This window comes from Rhinatrema bivittatum, chromosome 3 (genome assembly GCF_901001135.1).
Source record: "Rhinatrema bivittatum chromosome 3, aRhiBiv1.1, whole genome shotgun sequence".
NCBI lineage: Eukaryota > Metazoa > Chordata > Amphibia > Gymnophiona > Rhinatrematidae > Rhinatrema > Rhinatrema bivittatum.
In genome coordinates, this window is record NC_042617.1 from 463,370,416 (window position 1) to 463,395,496 (window position 25,081).

General features: G+C 45.6%; 1 protein-coding gene across 10 annotated transcripts in view; it reads right to left on the reverse strand.

Annotated features, from left to right (window-relative positions):
• Positions 1-25,081, reverse strand: part of FAM49A (family with sequence similarity 49 member A) — a 260,849-nt gene that overhangs the window by 122,829 nt on the left and 112,939 nt on the right. For all 10 annotated transcript variants that reach the window (XM_029595934.1, XM_029595939.1, XM_029595933.1 and 7 more), the window contains one exon: positions 8,690-8,811. In XM_029595934.1, the coding sequence (XP_029451794.1) occupies positions 8,690-8,811 (122 nt within the window). The remainder of the gene's footprint in view (positions 1-8,689; positions 8,812-25,081) is intronic.

Below are 25,081 nucleotides of genomic sequence, written 5' to 3' on the forward strand. Positions count from 1 at the left end.
TCGACGTGGAGGAGGTTTCCATGTGAACAGCAGTTCAACATGGGTCAACAGGTGCTAAGAGATAGGCTGGCTACACCTGGGGAGACTTCCCTTTCCTTTGAGCAGGAAAGGGCTCCCTGAAATGGGTTGGCCCCTACAGTGTGGTGGTTCCGTGGCCGTGTAGTGAATACCCAGAAGCTATTAACTGTACTTATGCCCTTCAGCTGATGACAAAGGAACTTGAAGAGCTCTCAGAAATAAGAAAACTGCTACTCAAGTCGAAATCTACAATATCAACCTATGTTGACTTTGTTCCCTACAGTGCCTCTGTAAACTATGGGAACACAGAGGATGAACTAGAGTGCAACAACCACCAGTTTTCTATAGTACTAGAAACATTAATGTTGGCACCTAAGAAAGATTTAGGGAAAATGGCCCATATTATGAAGGTCATGAAAACTATTCAGCATATGAAATATGCAAGCTCCAAACATCTTAAAGTCAGCTTTTTATGTTCTTGCATTCCAAATGTTGCAAAACAGGAAAAAGAATATTCTGGAAAGAAGTGATGCACAAATACATGAAACTGAAATTAGAAATACTAGAACTAAACTCAGACAGGCACAGTGTTTGAAGTCAGGCCCTTGTAGGGACGTACGGCCTGGACAGTGGACAGACTGGCACAGCGTTTCAAGTCAGGTACATATGCTGATATTATCTGGAGCATAGGAGGCAGTTGGAGCTGTTGCTGCAAGGCTTTCAATTGCTTTTATTCATCTTGCCATTCACAGGGAAAATTTGGAAACCCAAGCAAAGGCATGTTTATTTTCAAAAACACTAGCATTTCCATCAACTCTGGTGCCAGCCTTGAGCGGTGAGAGCTCATGATATCCCCTGTCATTGAAAATACATGTTCACTGGGCACACTGGTTGGTGGACATGACAGATATCGCTGAGCCACTTTGGCTAGGTGTGGCCAGACAGTGGACTTGTGCGCCCAATATGCTAGCGGATCTGTCTGCATGTCCTCTGTGGGCTCTGAGAGATACAGAGTCACTGACATTTTTGCTGGTGTCTCCTTTGCTTAGGTGGGCTGAGAGTCACTCATGCCATCTGCTTTCTCTCTAGCCTGTTGCAGAACAGATGATTCTTTATGGGCAACATAGCTTTCGCATTCTGAAGTGGAGGAGGAAGTACTAGCTGTCACTGACAGAGTGCTGCTCCTGCTTGGGCTAGCACTACTCTCTGAAGTGCCCGCTGTTTCCTCCTCTGCTTCATGCCTAACCTGTCTCTGCCTATGGCGCTCCTGTTCACGGACTTTTACTAACAGCAGGTCCTTCACCAATAGGAGACAAATCGTACTGTAGTACGAGTTTCCCTTTCACACGGGGATCACAGACTGTAGCGAGCATGTATGTCAGGTCTTAATCTCTCTTGCACTTGCTTCTGCAAAAAGTCCAGACAATGCAGCACCTCTGCTGTTATTTCCTCTTCCTGTTTAAAGCCCTCCAAATTTTCCTCCAGAAAATTAACTATAGGGATGATGTCAGCCAAGGTGCCACTTCTGGAACTCAGCTCCTCCGTGGCATCCTTGAAGGGCTGAAGGATTTTTACCAGCTGACTCATAACTAACCAATCATGATGCCCTAGGGGACTATGCACACCTATGTACATTGCCGCAGAAAGTTCATTAAGGGGTGTCTGCTGCTTCACTAACCTCTGCAGCATCATATAGGTGGAATACCACTGGGTGGAAATGTCTTGATTGAGACACTTGTGAGGCATCTTCAAATCAGCCTGCTTTTGTCTGAGAACCTGCCCCACCTTCACACTTCTGTGGAAGTGCACTGCTATGTTCCTGTTCTTGTGTTTTAACGTATGCAGGTATTAATTCTCTTGGTCACTGGACTCCAACCCCAGAGCTGACTTCACTACCAGGTACAGAGTGTGTGCAAAACATCGGATGTTCTGAAAGCGCCCATCGGATATTGCCTTTATCATGTTTGCACCATTATCTGTGACAAAGAACCCTGCCTGAAGATTCCTGTCTCGCTGGTGTAGCTGCCAGCCCACCAGCATCTGATGATGCATGCTAGAAAACTGGCTGAGGTATAGGCGTCATCCGTCAGGTGGGTGTGCAGTAACGTCCACCTTCATCCTGATACTTGTTCACTAAGAGCTGCTGCCTGCCCCTGCCTCAGCCAGGTCCCACCAGTGTGCTGTCAGGGAGAAGTAAGAATGTGCAGCATTCATGCCAGTCCAGATATCGCAGGTGAAATGCACACTCCCCTCTGCCTTAGCTAGCAGCGCTTGGATGCAACTGTGACACTGGTTGTACAGGCTGGGGATGACCTTTCTGCTAAATGTGGTTCTGGAGGGGACTTTGTAATTTGGAACTAAGACCTTCAGGAAATGCTTGAAACCCACATTCTCTACTATCTACAAGGGCTGGTCATCAAGGTCAATCATTTCCCCAATGCTCCTGGTTACAACTTTTGAGGCTGCCTGCCTCCTTCTCCAGGATAGTGTTACCGAACACCATCCCATTTCCTCCATGGTGGGTTGTCGCTTCTGACACATGGCAGGGGGCTACTGGCCTGTCACCTGACTGCTAGAAGGGGCTGAGGGCATGGGGTGACTCTGCTCCTTTTCAACCACTTTATGCTGCCTGGTAAAAGGGGTCCTCTGACTGGTACTGCCACCATCCCCAGATGGCAGTACTGTTGGCTGTTGCTTCTGCATATGATGCATCATGCCAAAATTAATTAGATGTCCCATTTGCTTGCCTCTGCTAATAGCCTTGGCACAGTAATTACACTGAGCAAAATGCGGGTCCTCCATCACTTTAAAGTGGCTCCAGATCGCAGATTTCTGTAGGGATCCCTTCTGTATAGCCTTCGGGGTGGATGCTGGCACTGGAGCTGAAGTAGTGGGTGCACCCTGAGAAGCAATGCCAGGGGCATCAGTCACACTCTGTACCTGCGCTGACTGCTCTTCCTCCTACTCATCATCATCAGTTTATCTCTCCCTTGCAGCACTGAAGTGGAGGCTAAGACAGAACTAACTAATCCTCCTAAACCTTCTTCAGCTATTACTTCTTCCATTTCTGATGATGAGAATCCCACACAAGATGATTCTTCATCGGAATCAGAAGCAAACAGTGCCTGCTCTACATTGTCAATGCTAAGTCGAATCTGCTGTCACACTGCTGCTTTTGGGTGCCGTCCTTTTATCTTGCATGACTCAGCCTCCCCTTCCCTCACCTCCAAAACTACAGGGTCAGAAACAGGTGGTGGCGATGCATCATCTTTAAATTTCAATTTTTTCCGGATGGAACTTCCTGCCCCTCCAGAGATTTTAGATTGGAACAGGTCCCTTTTTAACTTTAATGGGGGACTGGCACTGCCTTTTGAAGTGCCTCCTCTGCCAGTCCCAATCACTCGACCACATCTAGCTTTTCCCTGACATCATGGATTTAATGTCACTGCCTACTAGGGATTTCAATTAAAAGAATTATTTCTAAAAGAGGCCTACTGGGGATTTGGCTTCAGAATGCACTGCTGTCCCAATATATGTGAGTCTACAAAACTGCCCACAGGCCCACGAGGCAGTGCCTGGATGTACACTACTACTGGGACCGCTGTATGTGCACACACCAAACTTGTAACTACAAAAGAAGCCTACTGGGGCTTTGGCTTCAGAGAGCACCACTGTCCCAATATATGTGAGTCTGCAAAACTGCCCACTGACGCCCAGTGCACTGCCTTCTTGGCTTAAAAACACTACTGTCCCAATACATGCGATCTGCAAAACTGCCCACTGACGCCCTGTGTACTGCCTTCTTGGCGTAAAAGAGCACTGCATGGTAAATCAAATCCAGACAGATGTTGACAGGTGGGAAAGAGCAGACATTTCTTGGTTTGGTAGAGTGGAGGCTGTTAAAATGAATGTGCTACCTCGCTTTTGCTACCTGTTCCAAACATTACCTGCAGAGGTCCTAGAAGGAGCTATGCGCATCTGGCAGAGAAAACTTTTTAGGTTTATTTGGAAAAAGAAACCCCCTAGGGTATCCAGACAAGTTTTATACAAGGATAAAGCCAGAGGGGGGACTTCATATACCTCACCTATGGATGTACTATATAGCGTCACTTATGGGAGTGGCGGTGGGCTGGCATGGAGGGAGAGTCTGGAGACCATGGATAACTAGTAAGCAGTTTGTGGCTGGAGAACCACCATTGACCATGAGGGTTTGGGATACGAATATGGGGAAAGTTAATTACAAAAATTTGACACCTTTTTCACAACTAGTGCTCCGCACCTGGTATAAGTGGCGGGCTCGCTTGGCTGGAGATAAAAAGGTTTATCATGGTACTTCTTTTTTACAAAACCCTGCCTTCCAGCCTGGTACGGACGCTAAATTCATTCAACGTTGGAGACAGAAGGGCCTTACCACAATAGGGCAAGTTTTTAATGGCCAACGTATGATTGAGTTCTCTGCTATGCAGGATGGATATAACCTAACCCAGGCTGACGTGTTCACTTATACGCAATTGACGCAATACTTTAGCTCGGGGAAGGTCGGGGAAGAATTATGTAAGGGGAAATCATTGTTTGAGAAATGTTGTGAAAATGCTACGCTTTTTAAACATCCAATATCACGTTTGTATACGATGTTAAATGGGGACAGTAGGGATAAAATGAGGTATCAATTACGGTGGGAGAAGGATCTTGGCATGACATTATCTGAGGCCACAGGCAGGAGCTCGGTGTCTGCAAATATTAAGGAAAATGGGTATAAAATTTTATATAGGTGGTATATGACACCGGAGAGACTCCATAAAATGAATAGCGAGATCACTGAGACATGATGGAGGAGCTGTGGACAGAAAGGATCCTTTTTTCACAAGTGGTGGACGTGTCTCATTGTTGAACAGACATGGCATGCTGTGTTGGAATTTCTGAAAGATGTTCTGGGGGAAACTGTTCCTAAAGACCCTAAACTCTGCTTGCTTAGTCTAATGGCGGGGTTCGGGACGGAATCACAAAGGCTTCTAACAATGCAGATATTAGTAGCAACGAGATGTGAAATAGCCTATTGGTGGAAGAAGGCCGAGACACCAACTTTCCAGGCCATTCTATCCTGCATAGTTAAAGTTTACCAGATGGGGTATTTAACGGCTATCAGACATGATAGGGTACGCAAGTTTCAAACTATATGGGCTCCATACTGTAATTGGAGTAAACGGACCCAGTAGACCAATATGTATTAGCTACAAATCTGCAGCACCTCTGTAGTAACGGTTGGGGGGGTGGGAAGGGTTGCATAGAAGGGGGAAATTGGATAGGATATTAGGATTAAGTACATAAAATACACCGGAGGCTGAATTAATGTAAAAGGTGCGGTTTATTGCACTGTATAATAGTATTTCAGAAATTGCTTTGTTGCATCCTTGAAACTTTTGTTGTTCACTGTTCGCATATATGTTGATGCACTTCGCACTGTACAATGCTGAGAAGTATGAATAAATAAACAATTACAAAAAAAAAAGAGCACTGCTGTACCAATATATGTGAGTCTGCAAAACTGCCCACTGACGCCCAGTGCACTGCCTTCTTGGCTTAAAAGAGCACTGTCGCAATATATGTGTTGCGAGCATAGTGGTGGACCCTTAGGCCGGCCTAACGGAGTTAGATGGTGAGAGAGGAAGAAAACTCCACTGTAAAGACGTAGGCCGGGAGGCGGTGCCAAGCTGAATGTAGATCCGAAGTCTTCACCCTGGAAGCCTGAGGACCCACGGGGAGAAGCCCTTGAGGTCCCGGACCGCTGGGACTTAGGCGAACGGAGAAAACTGAAGAGATGTCTTCACCCTGGAAGCCCAAGACCCCCCGGGAGAAGCCCGTGAGGTCCGGACTGCTGGGACTTAGGAGATCCGAGAGAAGAAGATGATGAAACTAACCTTGGTCGAGACTGGTGACAATCATAAAGAATCAGAGGCAGACCAGGGACAAGAGCCAGAAAAACAAACTGGAAATCCAGAACTGGAACTGAGATTGAAGATCCGCAGCTGGAGCTAAACAAAACCCACAAACAGCATCCACAGAAGATCCTAATCAGGCAGAGTTCAAACACAGCACAAGCGTTGAGCAGAAAACCCTGTTGCCAAGCAACCAGAATCAGTCCGATGCCGGGTACAAATATCTACCGGTGTCTGACGTCACTTCCTGGAGCGGCTCGCAGTCCTGCAAGAAAAACGTTAAAACCATCCCTCCCTACGCTCGCACGCATCTAAAAGGGGAAGGGCTCGATTTCAAGTCTCGGCAGCGTCTCCCTCGAGGAGACGCTGCTGCGAGGCAGGCCAAGCAGATCCAAGCAGCAACGGCACCCGCCGCTGCAAAGTAGGCCGAGCAGGCCCAGGCAGCAGCAGCGTCCGCCGGCACAACAGAAAAAGTAAGAGCACCGAAACCCCGGACCTCTCATTCAGAGCCTCGACAAAACAGGTAAGGTCTCGGTGGCGAGACTCACGACTGAGACCGCAACAATATGTGAGTCTGCAAAACTGCCCAGTGCCCACTGATGCCCAATGCACTGCCTTCTTGGCTTAAAAGAGAACAGAGAGATAGTCTGAGTTCAATTAAAAAAAAAAACTGCAGTTAACAAAAAAGCCTGGCTTGGCACAGCAGCAAAAATGAAGAAATATCTTTTTCAATGGAAAATTCTATCAAACTAGCTAGAAATTGAATATATCTCCCACCCACAACACCCAAATCCTGCTTGCAACCTACCCAGGGGGTAAAATATAAAAATAAGCAGCAAAATGCCACTGCTAGCAGCTTGTCTCAATGGGACAGACAGAGAGACCATCTGAGATCAATAAAAAAAAAATGTGGTCAAAAAAAGCATGGCTAGCTGGGGCAATGCAGCAAAATCGAACAAATATCTTTTTCAATGGAACATTCTATCAAAGTAGCTAGCAATTGAATACAGATTTGAAACACTCAGACTAGCTCTGAGTACAGCCACCTCCCCGGACCAACCCCGCAAAGAAAGAGCATGGCACGCTGCGTGCTTAACGTATAAATAATATAGCGTCATCAGGAACAGCGTCACAGAGCACTGAAGTGAGAGCGGCGATTGGCTGCATTAGAAAAATGCTTAGCTCTGATAGGTTGGCAAGGAGACGAGAATGCAACCTATCTGACCCACTCTATGACAGGGCTGTGAGGTCACTGGTTTTTGCTATGGATACTCCTACATGGCCTTCTCCTATTTCAAATGGCCACTAAGAAATCACTGCGAGCCAAAAGAATGAAACTAATATGATATGTTTTATTTGTGGGGGATCGCGATGAGTTTCGCGAACCCACAAATACAATGAATAGGGATTTATTAGTTGCGGATTGCACATTCGTTGAAAATGAATGCACATCCCTAAAAAATATTATTGAAGAACATTTCTTAAATATAGGATTTTTTTTACTGTCCAGGAAAATGAACTATGGCAGAATAAGTATTTTAGCTCTGTGTCAAGAGGAAGCAAACAATTTTAATGAAATACTTTGTATTTTTTGCTTTTTAGACTGGTACAGACCACTGAAAATGAACCACTAAGGGCCTGATTTACTAAGGCTTTTCTACCATTCTTTGTCTATGGGAAAATACCAGGGAGGATAACTTTCAGACAACTGCAGATGCGCCCATATGTTCGTGTATATCTGCGCATGGAAATCTATTCTATTATTTTATAACCTACGCTTATATAATGTACACAGGCAATAACATATGCGTAAGCTATCTGCATTGCTGTCACAGTAGAATTCTGATATGCTAATAGCAGTGCTATGCTTCTAGTGTTGCTGTCAGAGCAATGTTGCAAGCAACTGGGATCAGTGAGGGCATACCACAATTCTGGTGGCAGAAAAGGGTTTGGTAAGGTGTTGAGTGGAAGGTGGGGTAGTGAAGAGAGGACTGGGCCATTGCAATCTTATTTTGGAACACCAAGGAAAGGGTGGGGGTGGGGGAGGGGGAGGGTTGCCGGCAAGCAGATGCAGTTTTTAAAGTTTGCTTGAAGTGTTATTATTTTGGTGGTGGGAGGGGGAGGGTGCTTGGGCCAGTACAGCCCATTTTTCTGAGATTAGGGGGGGGATTGGGGCCCACAATGCACTTTTTTTTTTAAGAGATTGCCACTTAACTGACTATATTCTTAACTGATTTATATCTGAATAACTTTAAAATGTTTTAAAATAGCCAGTTAGTCTTAAAAAGTTATCCGTTTAAAAAGGTAGCTGGATAACTTTACTCAGGCTGAGTATCCCAGATAACTTATACGGTTATTTTTAGCCAGATAAATTATTTGTTTTATCAGTTTTTGAAACTTGCCTACTTGTCCTCCCATCAAAGTAAATAAAGACCACCCTGGTAAATTATAATCAAATATGTAGCCTTTATTTTATTTATTTAAAAGTTTTTATATACCGCACAAATGGATAAAGTATATCTGTCTAGGCGGTTAGCCTTTATTTTTGTAAACTGTAATAATTAACTTTTTAAAGCCATTATGTGCTTAGACATTTATATTCTAAGGGCATATTACAAAAATACTACCAATCTTTCACTGAACTTGCATTTTCAGGCTTTTGTAAAATTTAAGTTACTATAGAGTACTATTTAGACTTTCAGTAGTATTTGTCAAGGAAACAAATATTTGCATACTTCTCGAATCTCTTGTCCAGCTCCTTTATAAGCCTGTAAGTCACCAAGTATGCTTTCTGAATCCTGTAAGACTGCATTCACCTGGTTCCAAATTTCCCTCTCCCCTTCAGTAGGTTGTGCATCTAAATAAAAACATAAGAAAAACATACAAAACATTAGCACATGACAAAATATATGAAGAATGTCTTATTTCACTTTAGAGTCCTGGACCATACCAGCATTTATTGAACAAATTAACAAATAATATGCCACTGAAGTAGCGGATCATCAATTTATGGCAGGTACAAGTTAATTTACCTCATCCAAAACACAATGATAACTTTGTGCAATAGGGTTCAAAAACAATCAGTTCAGTCAAATGACAAAATTTTTAGTTAAAGTTAAAAAAAAAAAAAAGAAAAGAAAAATCTTAGGAAAGCAAGTTTCCTTACTTGTAAACAGGGTTTTACAAAGATAGCAGGATAGATTAGTCATTGTGTGTGTCATCTGTTGGCGCAGAGATGGACCAGCTCTCAAAGCTCAGCAAAGCTTTACTGAATATTTGCAAGTTACCACGTGCTGTCTCGTAAACTTCTCAGTCTCCTCCAGATCTTAAGCTCTAGCGAAGCAGATGACTCTCCAGGAGGAGGGCAGATATTAAGAATGATTAATTCACCCTATCTACACTGAACCCTGTTTTCAGGCAAGCAAACTTGTTTTCTCCATTGGCAAGCAGGCATGAGTTAACTGTTGCGCATGAGAAGTTCCAAGTTGAGAATAACACTGTAGACACACTTAATTAAAGACAACCTGGCCCTACCAAGTGGAGAGGGGACTATTGGGTAAAAAGGCTGTGCAGAACCACTGATCCAAAGTTACAGCCTCTTTAGGACATGCTGTCCAGGCAGCAGTGGGATATGAAGGTGGGCACAGATGACAAAGTAGTAGCTTTACAAATGTCTGCAATATAGCTGGCCATGATATGAGCCATTGAAGTTGTGATGGCTCTCATTTGATGAGCTTTGACAGAGTCTGTAATAACAGTTCACTAAACAGTCTGCTAGCCAACTGGATAAAGTTTGCTTGGCTATTGTCATTCCCAATCTATTGAGGGTCCTTCTTCCTCTGTGAGCATGTGGTCTCAGAAATAAAATAGATTAATGTGGAATGCAGACACCACCTTTGGAAGGAACTTAGGGTGAGTACAGTACCACCTTGTTGTGAAAAAAACTATAGGTATGGTGAGCAGGCAACCAGATCCTATAAGTCACTCATTCTGAGCCGAAGTAATGACAAGGAACATCACTTTCCATGTGAGAACCTTCAGATCCACAGACTTGAGAGGTTCGAAAGGAGATTTCATGAGCTATTACTAAACTAAGATTCCAAGTCACTGAAAGTTTACTGACTGGAGTCCTGGAGTGCTACAATCCTTTTATTAGATTCCGAAGGGTAGCAAGAGATCAGAGCCCCTTCCAACTTCTGATGATATGTCACAATGGAGCTGAGATTACCTTTGATTAAAGAGGTGCTAAGGCCTGAGGATGAAAGGAAAATAAATACTGAAGCAAGTCCCTTGGCTACAGAAGAAAGGGTCCAGACAGCTGGTCTCACATTAAATCAAGAACCTCTTCCACTTAAAAATGTAGGACCTCCCACTTGAAGGCTTACTAGCTTAATCAGCATGTTCTCTATTTCCTTAGAAAAGAACATAGAAAAGACTACTGCGCATTCACAGCATCCATGATGTGTGAGCCAACATAAGTTTGTATGGTAGAGCCTCCCTTCCCCCCGTGTGGTATCCTCAATAGAACTTAAAACTGCACCAAAAGACAGAAACCATATTTGCCATGGCCAAGATGGTGCGATGAGGATCATTCTTGCTTTGGCCTAAAGGAACTTCTGCATAGTCCAGGCAATTAGAAAAATCAGTAGGTATGAATAAAGTGGACCAAAGTTCCAGCTTAGCAGTAAAGCATCAGGAGCTGAAGTATATTTGTTTGGATGCATGGCATTGAACTTTTTTACCTTCTTGTTTCCTTTTGAGGTGAACAAGTCAATCACTGGCTTTCCCCAGTAACTGAATTGTTTTGCATCTCTCTTATCTAAGGACCACTCATGAGGTTGCAACACTCTGCTGAGGTGGTCATCTAATATTATGAATTCTTGGAAGGTAAGTTCCCTGAAGATGAGCAAGTGAGAATCTGTTCATGACTAGAGTCTTTTGGCAGAAGATTTATTTAACAGTTTTATATACCGACCTTCATAGTAAATAACCATATCGGATCGGTAAGAGTTGTGCCTCCCTGATTATTTAAACAGAACAAAGGTACCTGACTGTCCATCTGGATTAAGAGTCTCTTTCCTGAGAACAGGTGAGAGAAAGCTCTCAGGGCATAATTTATTTATTTATTTGATTGTTTTTATATACCGACATTCATTGGAATATATCACATCGGTTTACATTATAACCATGAGAACTAGTAGGACTAGGAGTCATACTTTGATACATTGTAACATTGCAGAACATAGATAACTTAACTTAATGAGGTAAGGAATATAAGGATTGTAACTGTGAGAACTAGTAGGACTAAGGAGTCTTACTTTTGATACGTTGTAACATTGCAAAAAAAAAAAACATATAAAACTTATTAACTTAATGAGCTAAGGAGGCTTATTAGTGCACTATAACATAAAAGACATTGAACTTAAGATTGAGGTTTCTTAGAAGGGATACATGGCTTGCAGCTCTATGAGACTAATCTACAGATGACTCACCACTAAGGACCACAATCCTTATGTACATGCCACACTGGAGTGCCCTACGCCTCACCCCATAGTGGAAGTGTCAGTAGACAGTCATTTGATGTCACGGGACTTATAACAAGAGACCCACTTTAGTATTTCTAGATTCATCCACCACTGAAGTGATGCTCTCATCCTGGAGATCACAGAGATTCAAAGGGATAAAAGCTTGAAGAATTGATCCCATTGGTATTGGAAGCATCACTGAAGGTCTCACATGTGCAGATGAGTCTGAAGAACCAAATATACTGTGGCTGCCATGAGTCTGTGGATCAGGACCTACCTTGCTGACGCGCAGTCCTGCTGAAGGAAAGACCTATGAGGCTTCTCAGAAATTAAGTCTTTTTTACTGAGAGAAATGCTTTCTCCTGAAGAAAGTCTATCTAGGCTCCAATAAACTGGATTCATTAAACCCGAACTAGGCTTGACTTAGCCAAGTTGACCAGGAAACTCAGGGACTGGAAGAGCCATATGGTCTTCAAGGGACCAGCTAGTCATTCAGAAATAGGAACATGCAGATGCCCTATTAATGAAACTGTGCTGCTACCACCACCAGGCATTTCTTCAACATCCTTGGGTCCATAAAGAGGCCAAAGGGGAGCACCTTGCATTGATAATAACCAACAAATTGAAGAAACTTTTGTGGGCAGCATGAATGGGCATATGCACATAAGCGTCCATTAGATCTAGAGCACACATCTAAATCACTTGGTTGAATGAAAGGAAGAATCATCTGGAGGAAGCCCATCCTGATCCTCTCCTGAACCAACAGCTTGTTCAGCCTTTGCATATCCAGTATAGGCCTCATTCCTCCCAATTTCTTGGCAATTAGGAAATACAAGAATAGAATCCCTGGCCAGACTACTGGGATGGAACAGATTTGATCACCTTCTGCAAGAGAAACAGTTCCATTTCTAACTATAGTTGGGTAAATTGAGATGGTTCTGAATTGAAAACCAAAATTTTCTGGGTTGGAGGAGGGCGAGAGAACATTAATCAGTAGGCATGTAACACAATTTTCAGGACCCACCTGTCCATAGTGACCTGGTTTCATTCCAGAAGGAAAGTATGAATTCTTCCCCAGGCCTCAGAATCAGCAAAAACTGTTACCCAGCTTAAGCTGTGTCTGTTATGGTATCTTAGGCTGTCACTTTTCCCTCTGTCGCCGATGAGAGGGAAGCTGCTGTAAAGAGGATGGAGCTCAATGATGCTGAAAAGAGTGGAAGGCACATCTTTGGAAATATTGACACTTGTAAGAGACATACTGGTATCCAGCAGGAATTGATTGGTCCCCTGTTGTAGCCAATAAGGGACTGTAGGGTAGATTGAGATTTCTTAATCAGACCCACCCTCTCTAACTTTATCCATGAACAGATTGCCCCCAAAAGGGGCATGTCTGTGAGACAATTATGCATGTCTTCTCAAAGGCCATTAGCTCACAGGTTAGTAAGTCTACTGGTCCCTATGGCTGTCACCAAAGTTCTTGCTGCAGTATTGAAAGCTTCATAAATGGAAGGGATAAGATGCTTCTCAAAATCCTTTGCATTTTTCACAACCCGACAAACATCTACTAGACATTTAAGATCTTTAAGTAAAAATTTCTTAGATATACCTTCTATTCAAATAACTGGATTGGACATTACAAGAAAAACAGCTTTTTCAGTGCCAGGTCCCTTATTATGGAACACCTTACCAGTTTCCCTAAGTCTAATCTCAAATTCAAAAGATTATAAAAAAACAACAACAAAAAAAACCCCATTAAAAACTTACCTATTCTCAGAAGCATTTAAGCTACACTCTACAGACCATTCGTAATTTCATTCTTTTAATTTTCATTAAGATACCGAGACTCATAACAGGCTACTTGGTATTGCTTTTTGTTCAATATGTTTTTACTATTTACCTATATTGTGTATTTTAAAGTTTGTTTTATCGCTATGTTACCTAGTTATATTATGTATGTTTTTAATATGTAAACCATTTTGAACAATATTGTTATTGAAAAAGCGATATATAAACAATTTTAAATAAATAAATAAAATAAATCTGCCTTCTTTGAGTCTGACAAATCCATCAAAGACTTTAGCTTCTAGCCACCTTCATTTATTTATTTAAAGTTTTTTTTATACCGGTATTCATCAAAACATCATATCGGTTTACATGTAACGTGTAACAGAAAGGAAATACATTAAACAGGGTGAATGTTGAACTTGGAAGGGTATATAGAGGATAGCTAAGAAAAGTTGTTAGAGTCAAACATTGCATATCTTAAAACGGGAAAAGCTATAGCTTTGCAGTTAGTATTTACAATTAGTTAGTTAACTAGTAGTTATCAAGCTGTGTTGGAGGATAAACATTGCATATCATAAATAAGGCAAAAGCCATGACATTTGAGTTAGGTTTTACCATTAGATACTGCACCACAGAGAGTTAGTGAACTGCAATCCAGGCACTAAACATAGAACCCTGAAAGACTGTCAAAAGTGTCCAACACTTTAGGGTCTTTTTCATGAGGTGTGTTGGAATACATTTAGCAGGCTTCAACACTGATTCGACCACTACTGAGTGGTGCAGTAATTGGGTAACCGGTACTCTATATTTTAAGTCCAGCTTCCATGCCACCAAGAAGTAGGATGTAGGCATCTGCCAATACTCACCTGAAGGTATTGGAGAAGTTGGAGAATCTGCTAGAAGTTGCACAAACCGAAAGAACACAGACATCCATTCTCAGGTCCTTTTTCCAGGAATTTGGAGTACCAGAGATCCGCCAGAGGAGAGGTACTCCACGGCAGATCTGGAAGTTGATCAGAAGGAATCCCTGGGGAGCTCCTCATCTCCTGACTACAGGGGAGCACTAAGACACAACCCCAAGGATGAAGGCAGCAACTAAGGTGGAGACCTCTACTGGCCTGGAAGGGAAACATCCAAAAGGAACTCTCACTGGATACAGCCCACTTCTTCATCCACTGTTCTGTGAAGGAACTCTCTTAGAAGAAATGCACCACCTATGGTGCAAAGAATTACTCCCAATGCTGGCAGCACTTGTGACTAGGTATATCAGCATGGATTTACCAAGGACATCTTGCCTCGCAAGTCTGCTACATTTTTTGGATGGAGTTAACAAACATGTGGATTAAAGTGAGCTGGCAGATTTATTGTATTTAGCTTTTCAGAAGGTATTTGATGAAGACCCACATGAGAGACTCCTAAGAATTTAAAAGTCATGGGATAGGAGGCGATGTACTTTTGCAGATTGCAAACTGGTTAAAAGATAGGCAACAAAATATGATTAAATGGTCAGTTTTCTCAGTGGAGAAAGGTAAAAGAGTGGAGTGCCTCAGGAATCTGTATTGGGAATGGTACTTTTTAATACATTTATAAATTATTTGGAAAGAGGAACAACGAGTGAGGTGATCAAATTTGCGGATGACACAAAATTATCAAAGTTGTTAAATCACAAGAGGATTGTGATAAATTGCAGGAATAGCAAATGTTGCTTACCTGATGTAACAGGTGTTCTCACAGGACAGCAGGATGTTAGTCCTCACAAATGGGTGACATCGAGGATGGAGCCCACCACGGAAAACTTCTGTCAAAGTTTAAGAGAACTTTGACTGGCCCCTACTGGGCATGCCCAGCACGGCACTGACCCTGCAGCCAGCAGGGGTCTCCCTTCAGTCTGATTTTCAAAGCTACAGGCAGTGCCTAAAAAGTAAAAATAAAACGAACCCAACACCGCGGGGTGGCGGGCGGGTTTTGTGAGGACTAACATCCTGCTGTCCTGTGAGAACACCTGTTACATCAGGTAAGCAACATTTGCTTTCTCACAGGACAAGCAGGATGGTTGTCCTCACAAATGGGTGAGTACCGAGCTGAGGATGTCCTGACTTGCACCAAAGGCACCCAACGGCGTGCAAGAGGCACAACAACTGGGGTAGAATTTGGGAAAGGACATCCGCACCCTACCGGGCAGGTGGAAGGGTGTTGGTACATCACGTTGGAAAAAGGTTACGCAAGACAGATTGGCCGAAGATGGAGTCCTGCCTTCCAGCTTTGTCCAAACAATAGTGGGCTGCAAAGGTATGGAGGGAACTCCAGGTTGCAGCTCTGCAGATGTCAGGAAGCGGCACCGATCGAAGGTGTGCTACCGAAGTCGCCATGGCCCTCACAGAGTGTGCTTTAACACGGTCTTGAAAAGGAATGCCAGCTTGCTGATAGCAAAAAGAAATGCAGTCCGCCAACCATGAGGAAAGAGCCTGCTTACCCACAGGTTGTCCTAACTTGTTAGGATGGAAAGAGACAAATAATTGAGTGCTCTTTCTGTGAGAAGCTGTACGGTCTAGATAAAAAGCTAGAGCCCGTTTACAGTCTAGGGTATGCAGAGTCTGTTCCCCTGAGTTGGAGTGGGGCCTGGGAAAGAAGATAGGTAGTATGATGGATTGATTAATATGAAACTCCGAAACTACCTTAGGTAAAAATTTAGGGTGAGTGCGGAGTACCGCCCGGTCCTGCAAGAGTTTAGTGTAAGGCGGATAGGTAACTAGGGCCTGCAATTCACTAACTCTGCGAGCTGAAGTAACAGCCAAAAGGAAGAACACCTTCCATGTGAGATATTTTAAGTCACAGGAGTACAGAGGTTCGAAAGGTGGTTTCATTAGACGACCAAGAACCAGATTAAGGTCCCAAGATGGGGCTGGAGGACGTAAGGGTGGCTTCAGATGGAGCAAGCCCTTAAGAAAGCGTGTTACCAGGGGTTGTACGGAAATAGGGACACCCTCGATACCTTTATGGAAAGCGGCTACCGCACTGACATGCATCCTTATAGAAGAGGTTTTAAGACCTGATTCCGATAGATGCCATAAATAGTCCAAGAATTTCGAGATTGGACAGGAAAGGGGATCAAGGGACTGAGAAGTGCACCATGATGTGTACCTTTTCCATTTGTATGAATAGGACCTTCTGGTGGAGGGCTTTCGTGAAGCTATCAGGACCCGAGAAACGGAATCCGAAAGGTTAAAAGGTTGAAGGACTAACCTTTCAACATCCATGCCGTCAGGGACAAGGCTTGGAGGTTGGGATGGAGGAGGCATCCGTCGTTTTGAGTGAGTAGATGCGGGTCCTTTCCCAAGGGAATGTGCCTGCGGAGGGAGAGATCCTGGAGTATTGGGAACCATACTTGGCGTGGCCAGTAAGGTGCTATCAGGATCATGGTTCCTCCGTCCTGGCGTAGCTTCACGAGAGTCCTCGACAGAAGAGGAAGTGGAGGGAATGCATAAAGCAGACCGGCTGCCCACTTGAGGGAGAAGGCATCCCTGGGCCGAGAGTGTTGGCTCCGAATGAGAGAGCAGTAATTGTCCACTTTGTGGTTCTGAGGGGACGCAAAGAGGTCTATTGAAGGATAACCCCACTTGTGAAATATAGAGGTCGCTACCAAGTGATTGAGTGACCACTCGTGCGGTTGGAAGACACGGCTCAATTGGTCTGCCAATACATTGTCCACTCCCGGCAGGTAGGTGGCCCTGAGGTACATAGAGTGGGAGAGAGCTTCCGCCCAAATCTGCGCAGCTTCCTGACACAGAAGGAAGGAGCCTGTGCCTCCCTGCTTGTTTATGTACCACATGGCCACCTGGTTGTCCGTTTGGATCAAGATTATCTGATTCGATAGGTGAGCTTGGAAAGTTCTGAGTGCGTAGCGGATTGCTCGCAGTTCCAAGAAATTTATCTGGTGTTCGGCTTCCTCTCGAGACCAGAGTCCTTGAGTTTGGAGATCGTCCACATGGGCTCCCCAACCGATGTGGGAAGCATCGGTAGTTAGGATTATTTGGGGATCTGGTGGAAGAAAAGGTAAGCCCTGAAGGAGGTTGACTTGAGTCGTCCACCAGGTTAAAGATAGACGTAGCGCTTGTGTAATTGTGACAATGGAGGACAGGGGCTGAAGAGCTTGAATCCATTGATGTCGCAGAGTCCATTGGGTAAGTCTCATGGCTAGTCGGGTCATGGGAGTGACTTGAACCGAGGATGCCATGTGTCCTAGGAGAATGAGGAATTGGCGAGCCGTGGCAGTGTTTTGAGACTGGAGCTGGCGAGCTAGGGACATGAGAATTTGGACCCTTTGAAGCGGAAGGTAGGCCTTTGCCTGTAAGGTGTCCAAGTCTGCCCCAATGAAGGATAAGGTTTGAGATGGGACTAAGCAAGATTTCTCGTAATTGACAAGAAACCCTAAGGAAAGGAGTGTGTGAATTGTCAATTTTAGGGAGGATTGAGCAATCTGAGGAGTGGAGGCCCTGATTAGCCAATCGTCCAGGTAGGGGTAGACGTGGACACCTTCCTTCCTGAGGAATGCTGCTACCACGACGAGACATTTGGTAAAGACTCGTGGCGCAGACGCCAGACCGAAAGGTAGTACCCGGTATTGGTAATGGTTTCGGCCCACCAGAAAACGCAGATACTTGCGATGGGATTGTGTTATCGCAATGTGGGTATAAGCATCTTTGAGGTCGAGAGAGCACAGCCAATCCCCCCTTTGCAGCAGAGGGAGAAGCGAGCCCAGGGTTACCATCTTGAACTTTTCCTTTTGAAGGTACTTGTTGAGGGCTCGAAGGTCCAAAATAGGACGGAGCCCCCCTGATTTCTTTGGTATTAGGAAGTACCTGGAGTAGAATCCCTTCCCTCGTTGAGAGGGAGGGACGGGTTCTATAGCATTTGATTGCAGAAGAAGGGATACTTCCTGTTGTAATTGAGTCAAATGGTTGGTTAGACTCCATGCTTGAAGAGGCGGAGAGTCTGCCGGAAGAGTCATAAAGTTGAGGTGGTAACCCTGTGCGATAATTGCTAGCACCCACTGATCTGAGGTGATCTGTATCCAGCGTTGTAAAAAGTGGTACAGTCGACCCCCTACAGGGATGTCTGGAAGAGGGATCTGGCATGTGCTCCCTACAGGGAAGTCAAAGGCCCGCCGCAGGCCCAGGAGGTGGGGCTACAGTAGGTCTTTGCTTCCGAGGCTGGCGTGGCTGAGCTCTGTTGGAGGACCGTGCAGGTCGAGGCCTAGCCGATGGAGGATAGTAACGACGTGGCCGAAAGAACGACTTTTTAGAGTCCTTCTTAGGTGGTTGTTTGGAGGACACCTCAGATGGAATGGATGAGAGTTGTTTCAACGTCTCGTGGTGATCTTTTAATTCAGCTACAATTTGCTGAATTTGTTCTCCAAACAAATTGTCCCCTAAGCAGGGTAAATCAGCTAGACGATCCTGGACCTCTGGGCGAAGGTTGGATGACTTTAACCAAGCCCAACGTCTGGCTGAGATGGCTGAGATGGCTGTGGCTGAAACTTTTGTGGAAGCATCGAAGATGTCATAGGCCGTTCTAATTTCGTGCTTCCCTGCCTCAAATCCTTTGTGAAGAAGGGCTTGAAGCTGTGGTTGGTATTGTTCCGGCAAGGTGTCAGCGTAGTCTTGCATCTGTTTAAGGATGGCTCTGTTATATTGAGTCATGTAAAGTTGATATGAAGCTATGCGTGAAATCAACATAGCTCCATGATACACTTTCCGACCCACACTATCCAGGAATTTGTTGTCCTTGGTAGGTGGAGTGGAAGAGTGTGGCTTTAGACGCTTGGCCTTCTTTTGCGCGGACTCAACCACAACAGAGCGATGATCCAGTTGAGGCTTCTGAAATCCTGGTGCTGACTGGACAAGATATGTGGAGTCAGCTTTCTTGTTAACTGGTGAAACAGATGAAGGAGATTCCCAGTTTTTCTTTAAAAGATCCAGAAACACCTGGTGAATCGGGATGGAAGCGATGATTTTAGGAGCATCCAGAAATTGGAGCAGTTCCATCATCTGGTGTCTGTCATCGGTTTCAGATTGTAGCTGAAAGGGTACAATTTCCGACATCTCCTTCACAAAATTAATAAAAGAGAGATCCTCAGGAGGAGATCGTTTTCTACTCTCTGTAGGAGATGGTGGTGAAGGTAAATCTGTGTCAGAAGATGTATCATCACCCCAGGTATCGTAGGGATCATGTGGGGCTTGAAGCCCTGAAGGACCTGGTTGAGGGTCCGAGGGCATCGAGTGAAATCTTGATGGCATCGGTGCTGCCGGTGGAACTGGGAATGGCATCGAGGGCTTCGGCGCTGCCGATGGAATCGGTGTCGGCCTTGGAATCGATGGAGCCGAAGGATAAATCGGTGGAGAGATACGAGAAGGCACCGATGGGACTACCCTGGAAGGGGGAATCAGGAACGGTGTTTCTCCTGCCGATGAGAATCCTGTCGGAGACGGTGGTGTTGTCGGTGCTACTGGAATCACCGATGGAAGGGCTGTCATAAGTGCCTCCATGCGGCGCAGTAGCGGTGCTAGAGCTTCCACCAGAGGCTCGGTGGTCGGTTCCCTCCTCGGTGGCGGAGTCGGTGCCGGAGACGGTGGCGGAGTCGGTGCCGGAGACGGTGCCGGAGACGGTTGGAACTTCTGCATCGCTTTCTCGATGGCCTCCTGGACCAGCCGGTCCAGTTCTGCCCGGAGACCAGGGGTAACTATACCCGGCTCTACGGGAGAGGGAGGCTGAGGCTGAGCCGGAGGGACCACCGTAACTGGTGGGATCACGGCTCCCACACCCCGAGAGGGTGAGGGTTTCCTCGGTGCCTGCGAACGAGACGTGGACGGTGCCAGGTCTGACCGAGGCTTTTTAGTCGGTGGCTCGGCCTGTGCGGAGGTCAATGGCTCTGGATCCTCGACGGGCCGAGACTTGTGCCGTTGATGGCGGTTTGTCTTTCCGATCTCCTCGCCCATCCGGGGAGGGGACAGGAGTCGACGGCCGAGAAGTCATCGATGGTGGACGGTCACCGGAGGGTTGACGGTGATGGTGCAACTTCGACGGTGCCGGTTCCGATGACATCGATGCTATCGATGGCGTTGGGGTGGGAGCATGGAAGAGGAGCCCCATCTTCTCCATCCTGGCTTTGCGACCTTTGGGTGTCATTAAGGCACATTTGGTGCAAGTCAGGACATCATGCTCACTACCTAAACACAAAACACAAACCCTATGGGGGTCTGTGATTGACATAGTCCGGGTGCAATCCGGACATCGATGGAACCCCGTCGCCATGGCCGTGGGCCAAAATTTAGCCGTGGGCTCGGTAATTGCCAACAGGCCTCGAGGGCCAAAATCGACGGAAGTCGATGAATATCGGCAAAAAACTTACCGGAGTTCGCGAAGTTGAAAAAAATTTGTCGAAGGGAGACCCCTGAGGGGCAAATTTTCTTCGGAAAGAAAAAACCGAATTCCTGTCAGGAACGTGGTAAGAAGAGCTCCTTTCGCCGCGTGGCAACTGCTGCGCGGAAAAAAGAAGACTGAAGGGAGACCCCTGCTGGCTGCAGGGTCAGTGCCGTGCTGGGCATGCCCAGTAGGGGCCAGTCAAAGTTCTCTTAAACTTTGACAGAAGTTTTCCGTGGTGGGCTCCATCCTCGATGTCACCCATTTGTGAGGACAACCATCCTGCTTGTCCTGTGAGAAACCCTGCGACACAAAGACTGGGTATCCAAAAGTCAGATGAAATTTAATATGGACAAGTGCAAAGTGATGCACATAGGGAAAAGTAACCAACGCTGTTGTTACACAATCTTAGGTTCCATATTAGGAGTTACCAGCCAGGAAAAAGATCTAAGCGTCATGGTGGCCAAAACATTGAAATCATTGTGTCAGGGTGCTGAAGTGGTCAAAAAAGCAAACAGAATGTTAAGAATCATTAGGAAAGGAATGGTGTATAAAAAGGAGAAAAACATAATACTCTGTATAACTCCATGTGAGACCGCACTTGAGTACTAAGAGCAATTCTGATCGCTGTATCTCAAAAAAGATGTAGTTGCACTGGAAAAGTTACATAGAAGGGTGACCAAAATGATACAGGGGATGGAACGCCTCCTCTATAATGAAAAGCTAAAGAGGTTATGGTTGTTTAGCTTGGAAAAGACACGGCTGGGGGGGGGGAGGGGGATATGATAGATGTCTATAAAATCATGAGAGGACTAGAATGGGTAAATCACCTGGGCAGGTAAACTGTTGGGTTGCACTGTCACATAAGTGTTTGAGTGTTGTAGGCTATAGAGTTTTCCATTTAATTACTGAATTTTAATGCAGTTCACCAGATGTTGACACTCAAGCAAAGACACAATGAATTAAAATTAAAAAAAAAAAAGAAATAAAGGACACTTTGGTGAAGTTCAATGTTTTATTTAGAACTAAACTGGCAAGTTGAAAGACGTTTCAGTTTGAAATTGCTGTGATTTCAATTTGATTAATACAGCGCTTCTCAACCGGTGTGTCGCGACACACTAGTGTGTCGCCAAACACCGGCAGGTGTGTCGCGTCTCCCGGTGTCCCACTGCCCCATTGTACTTTCCTTCTCCCTTTTTCCAGCCCCCGCGGTCCAATTGAAAGCTTCCTTTCTTCCTACCCCCACTGCCCAATGGGAAGCCTCCTTCATTTTGCCTTCCCCCGTGCAGGCCAATCGGAAGCCTCCTCCCTGCCACCTGCCAGTGGTAGTAGGAAGAAGGGAGGAAGCCTTTGATTGGCCGGTGAGGCAGGCATGGCACTGCCCGGGAGTAGGGTGGGAGGAATAGCAGTGTAGGACCCCGACGAAGCAAGGCCGCTACGGGAGCCCATCCCCGTAGCGGTGAAGAGGAAAACCCGACCCCGACGGTGCAAGGCCGCTACGGGAGCCCATCCCCGTAGCGGTGAAGAGAAAACCCGACCCCGACGGTGCAAGGCCGCTACGGGAGCCCATCCCCGTAGCGGTGAAGAGAAAACCCGACCCCGACGGTGCAAGGCCGCTACGGGAGCCCATCCCCGTAGCGGTGAAGAGAAAACCCGACCGCGATGGTGCAAGGCCGCTACGGGAGCCCATCCCCGTAGCGGTGAAGAGAAAACCCGACCCCAACGGTGCAAGGCCGCTACGGGAGCCCATCCCCGTAGCGGTGAAGAGAAAACCCGACGGTGCAAGGCCGCTACGGGAGCCCATCCCCGTAGCGGTGAAGAGAAAACCCGACCGCGATGGTGCAAGGCCGCTACGGGAGCCCATCCCCGTAGCGGTGAAGAGGAAAACCCGACCCCTAGCGACGAAGAGGAAACCCGACCTCTGACTGAGGCGCCCATCCCTGTGACGCCGAAAAAAGAAGGCCCGCCGGATTAAAGCCACGGCGGAACCGGAGCCCATCCCTGCAATGAAGGAAGAAGTTATTTTTGGTGAGAGCTGGTGTGTCTGTGTGTGAATGGGGGCCTGGGTGAGAGCTTGTGTGTGAATGGGGGCCTGGGTGAGAGCTTGTGTCTGTGGGTGTGAATGGGTGCCTGGGTGAGAGCTTGTGTCTGTGGGTGTGAATGGGTGCCTGGGTGAGAGCTTGTGTCTGAGGGTGTGAATGGGTGCCTGGGTGAGAGCTTGTGTCTGTGGGTGTGAATGGGTGCCTGGGTGAGAGCTTGTGTCTGTGGGTGTGAATGGGTGCCTGGGTGAGAGCTTGTGTCTGTGGGTGTGAATGGGTGCCTGGGTGAGAGCTTGTGTCTGTGGGTGTGAATGGGTGCCTGGGTGAGAGCTTGTGTCTGAGGGTGTGAATGGGTGCCTGGGTGAGAGCTTGTGTCTGAGGGTGTGAATGAATGCCTGGGTGAGAGCTTGTGTCTGAGGGTGTGAATGAATGCCTGGGTGAGAGCTTGTGTCTGAGGGTGTGAATGAATGCCTGGGTGAGAGCTTGTGTCTGTGGGTGTGATTGAATGCCTGGGTGAGAGCTTGTGTCTGTGGGTGTGAATGGATGTCTGGGTGAGAGCTTGTGTCTGTGGGTGTGAATGGATGTCTGGGTGAGAGCTTGTGTCTGTGGGTGTGAATGGGTGCCTGGGTGAGAGCTTGTGTCTGAGGGTGTGAATGGGTGCCTGGGTGAGAGCTTGTGTCTGTGTGTGTGAATGGGTGCCTGGGTGAGAGCTTGTGTCTGTGGGTGTGAATGGGTGCCTGGGGGAGAGCTTGTGTCTGAGGGTGTGAATGGGTGCCTGGGGGAGAGCTTGTGTCTGTGGGTGTGAATGGGTACCTGGGTGAGAGCTTGTGTCATTGGGTGTGAATGGGTGCTTGGGTGAGAGCTTGTGTGTAGGGGTGTGAATGGAAGCCTGGGTGAGAGCTGGTGTGAATGGGTGTAAGAGCTTTTGTGTGTGATTGAGAGCTTGTATATAAGAGAACATGAGTGTGATTGAGAGAGCGAGACTGGTCAGGGAGGTGATGTGTTTCTGTGTGAGAGAGAGAAACTGGTCAGGAAGATGACTGGTGTGAAAGAGACCGAGACTGGTTGTGGGGTCTATTTGGGGGGGTGTGTGTTGTGAGTGACTGGTTGTGGGTGCTAAGGAAGAAGATTGAGGACAGAGCTTCAGCAGCCCTTGCTGCTTCTGGTTAGTGCTATTGGCCTGGAAGGGAAAGGAGTAGGAGAGTTGCTGGAGAAGGTAAGTAAAGGTGGCTTTTAAAATTTATTTTTCTTGATTGACTGCCATTTTAATTATTGGGTATTATGCGATGTCTGCTGTTTTGAAATATTTTATTGATATTTGGACATGTTTTAATAATTTCTATGAGTATTTAATTGAATATTATTCTGTTCAGCAGCTGCTTTGTAACATTTTTGGTATAACTTTACAATGATTTCTGTGTGGGGCTCTCTAGCAGCTTGGCTTATTCTGTTTTCCCAATAGGAAATGTTTTAGTGTTTAGGGCCTGGTTTAATAGTTGTATTTCTTAGATAGGGTTGTTACTGTTTGCGTGTGTTCCGTAATACAGGTGTAACTTTGTGCAGGTTAGTTTGTGTGCATTATTGCAAATCCTGAGTCTGTTAGGTGCTATATTTCTCTTTCCATTTCTCCAGGTTCGCACTGTATGCAGAGTGGCTTTTTTGGTTTTCCATTCCAGTTTCTGTCTCCATATTTATAATTTGTGTTTTTTCTGTACTTGGTGAAGGTCAGTTCTGGGTGTGTGACCAAAGTGAGGTGTTTTATTAGCATGTAGGCATTTGTATCAATCTTATTTGATGTGTTTTCTCAATAGGATATGCATTAGTGGTAAATTACTGTCTTTTCATAAGGAAGGCTATTGTGCCTGGTAGTAAAGGGAGTTTGTTTTGCTTTTACTGAGATGTCATCAGAACCAGAATATCTTTTTTTTGTATGGTGAGTTGTACGGGTTATGCCCTAGATCTGCTCTGCACTCATTGCTGAGGGTTGAGGGGATTCCTGTGGATGCAGAGTGCATGTTTACACTTAGCCCCGTGATGGTCACATGTTCAGTGTGTCACGCATATGAGAACCATTTGTCAGGTGTGTCCCGGCCAAAAAAAGGTTGAGAACCACTGGATTAATACATGTAAAATATTTTATAGTTCAACTCAATAACATTGTAATAAGACACTCAAGAATATTCAATAATACAATATGCTGATATTATATTGCTTCTTTTCAACAGAAATTATTTGATCAGAACCAGTTCTCAAGAGGAGTTATCAAATTGCTTCAGATAAGTATTTCTTTTTCTTTCTTCCCTGTGTCTCTCTCTTAAGCTTTGTACTTTAAACTTTATATTAAGGACTGATCCTTTGT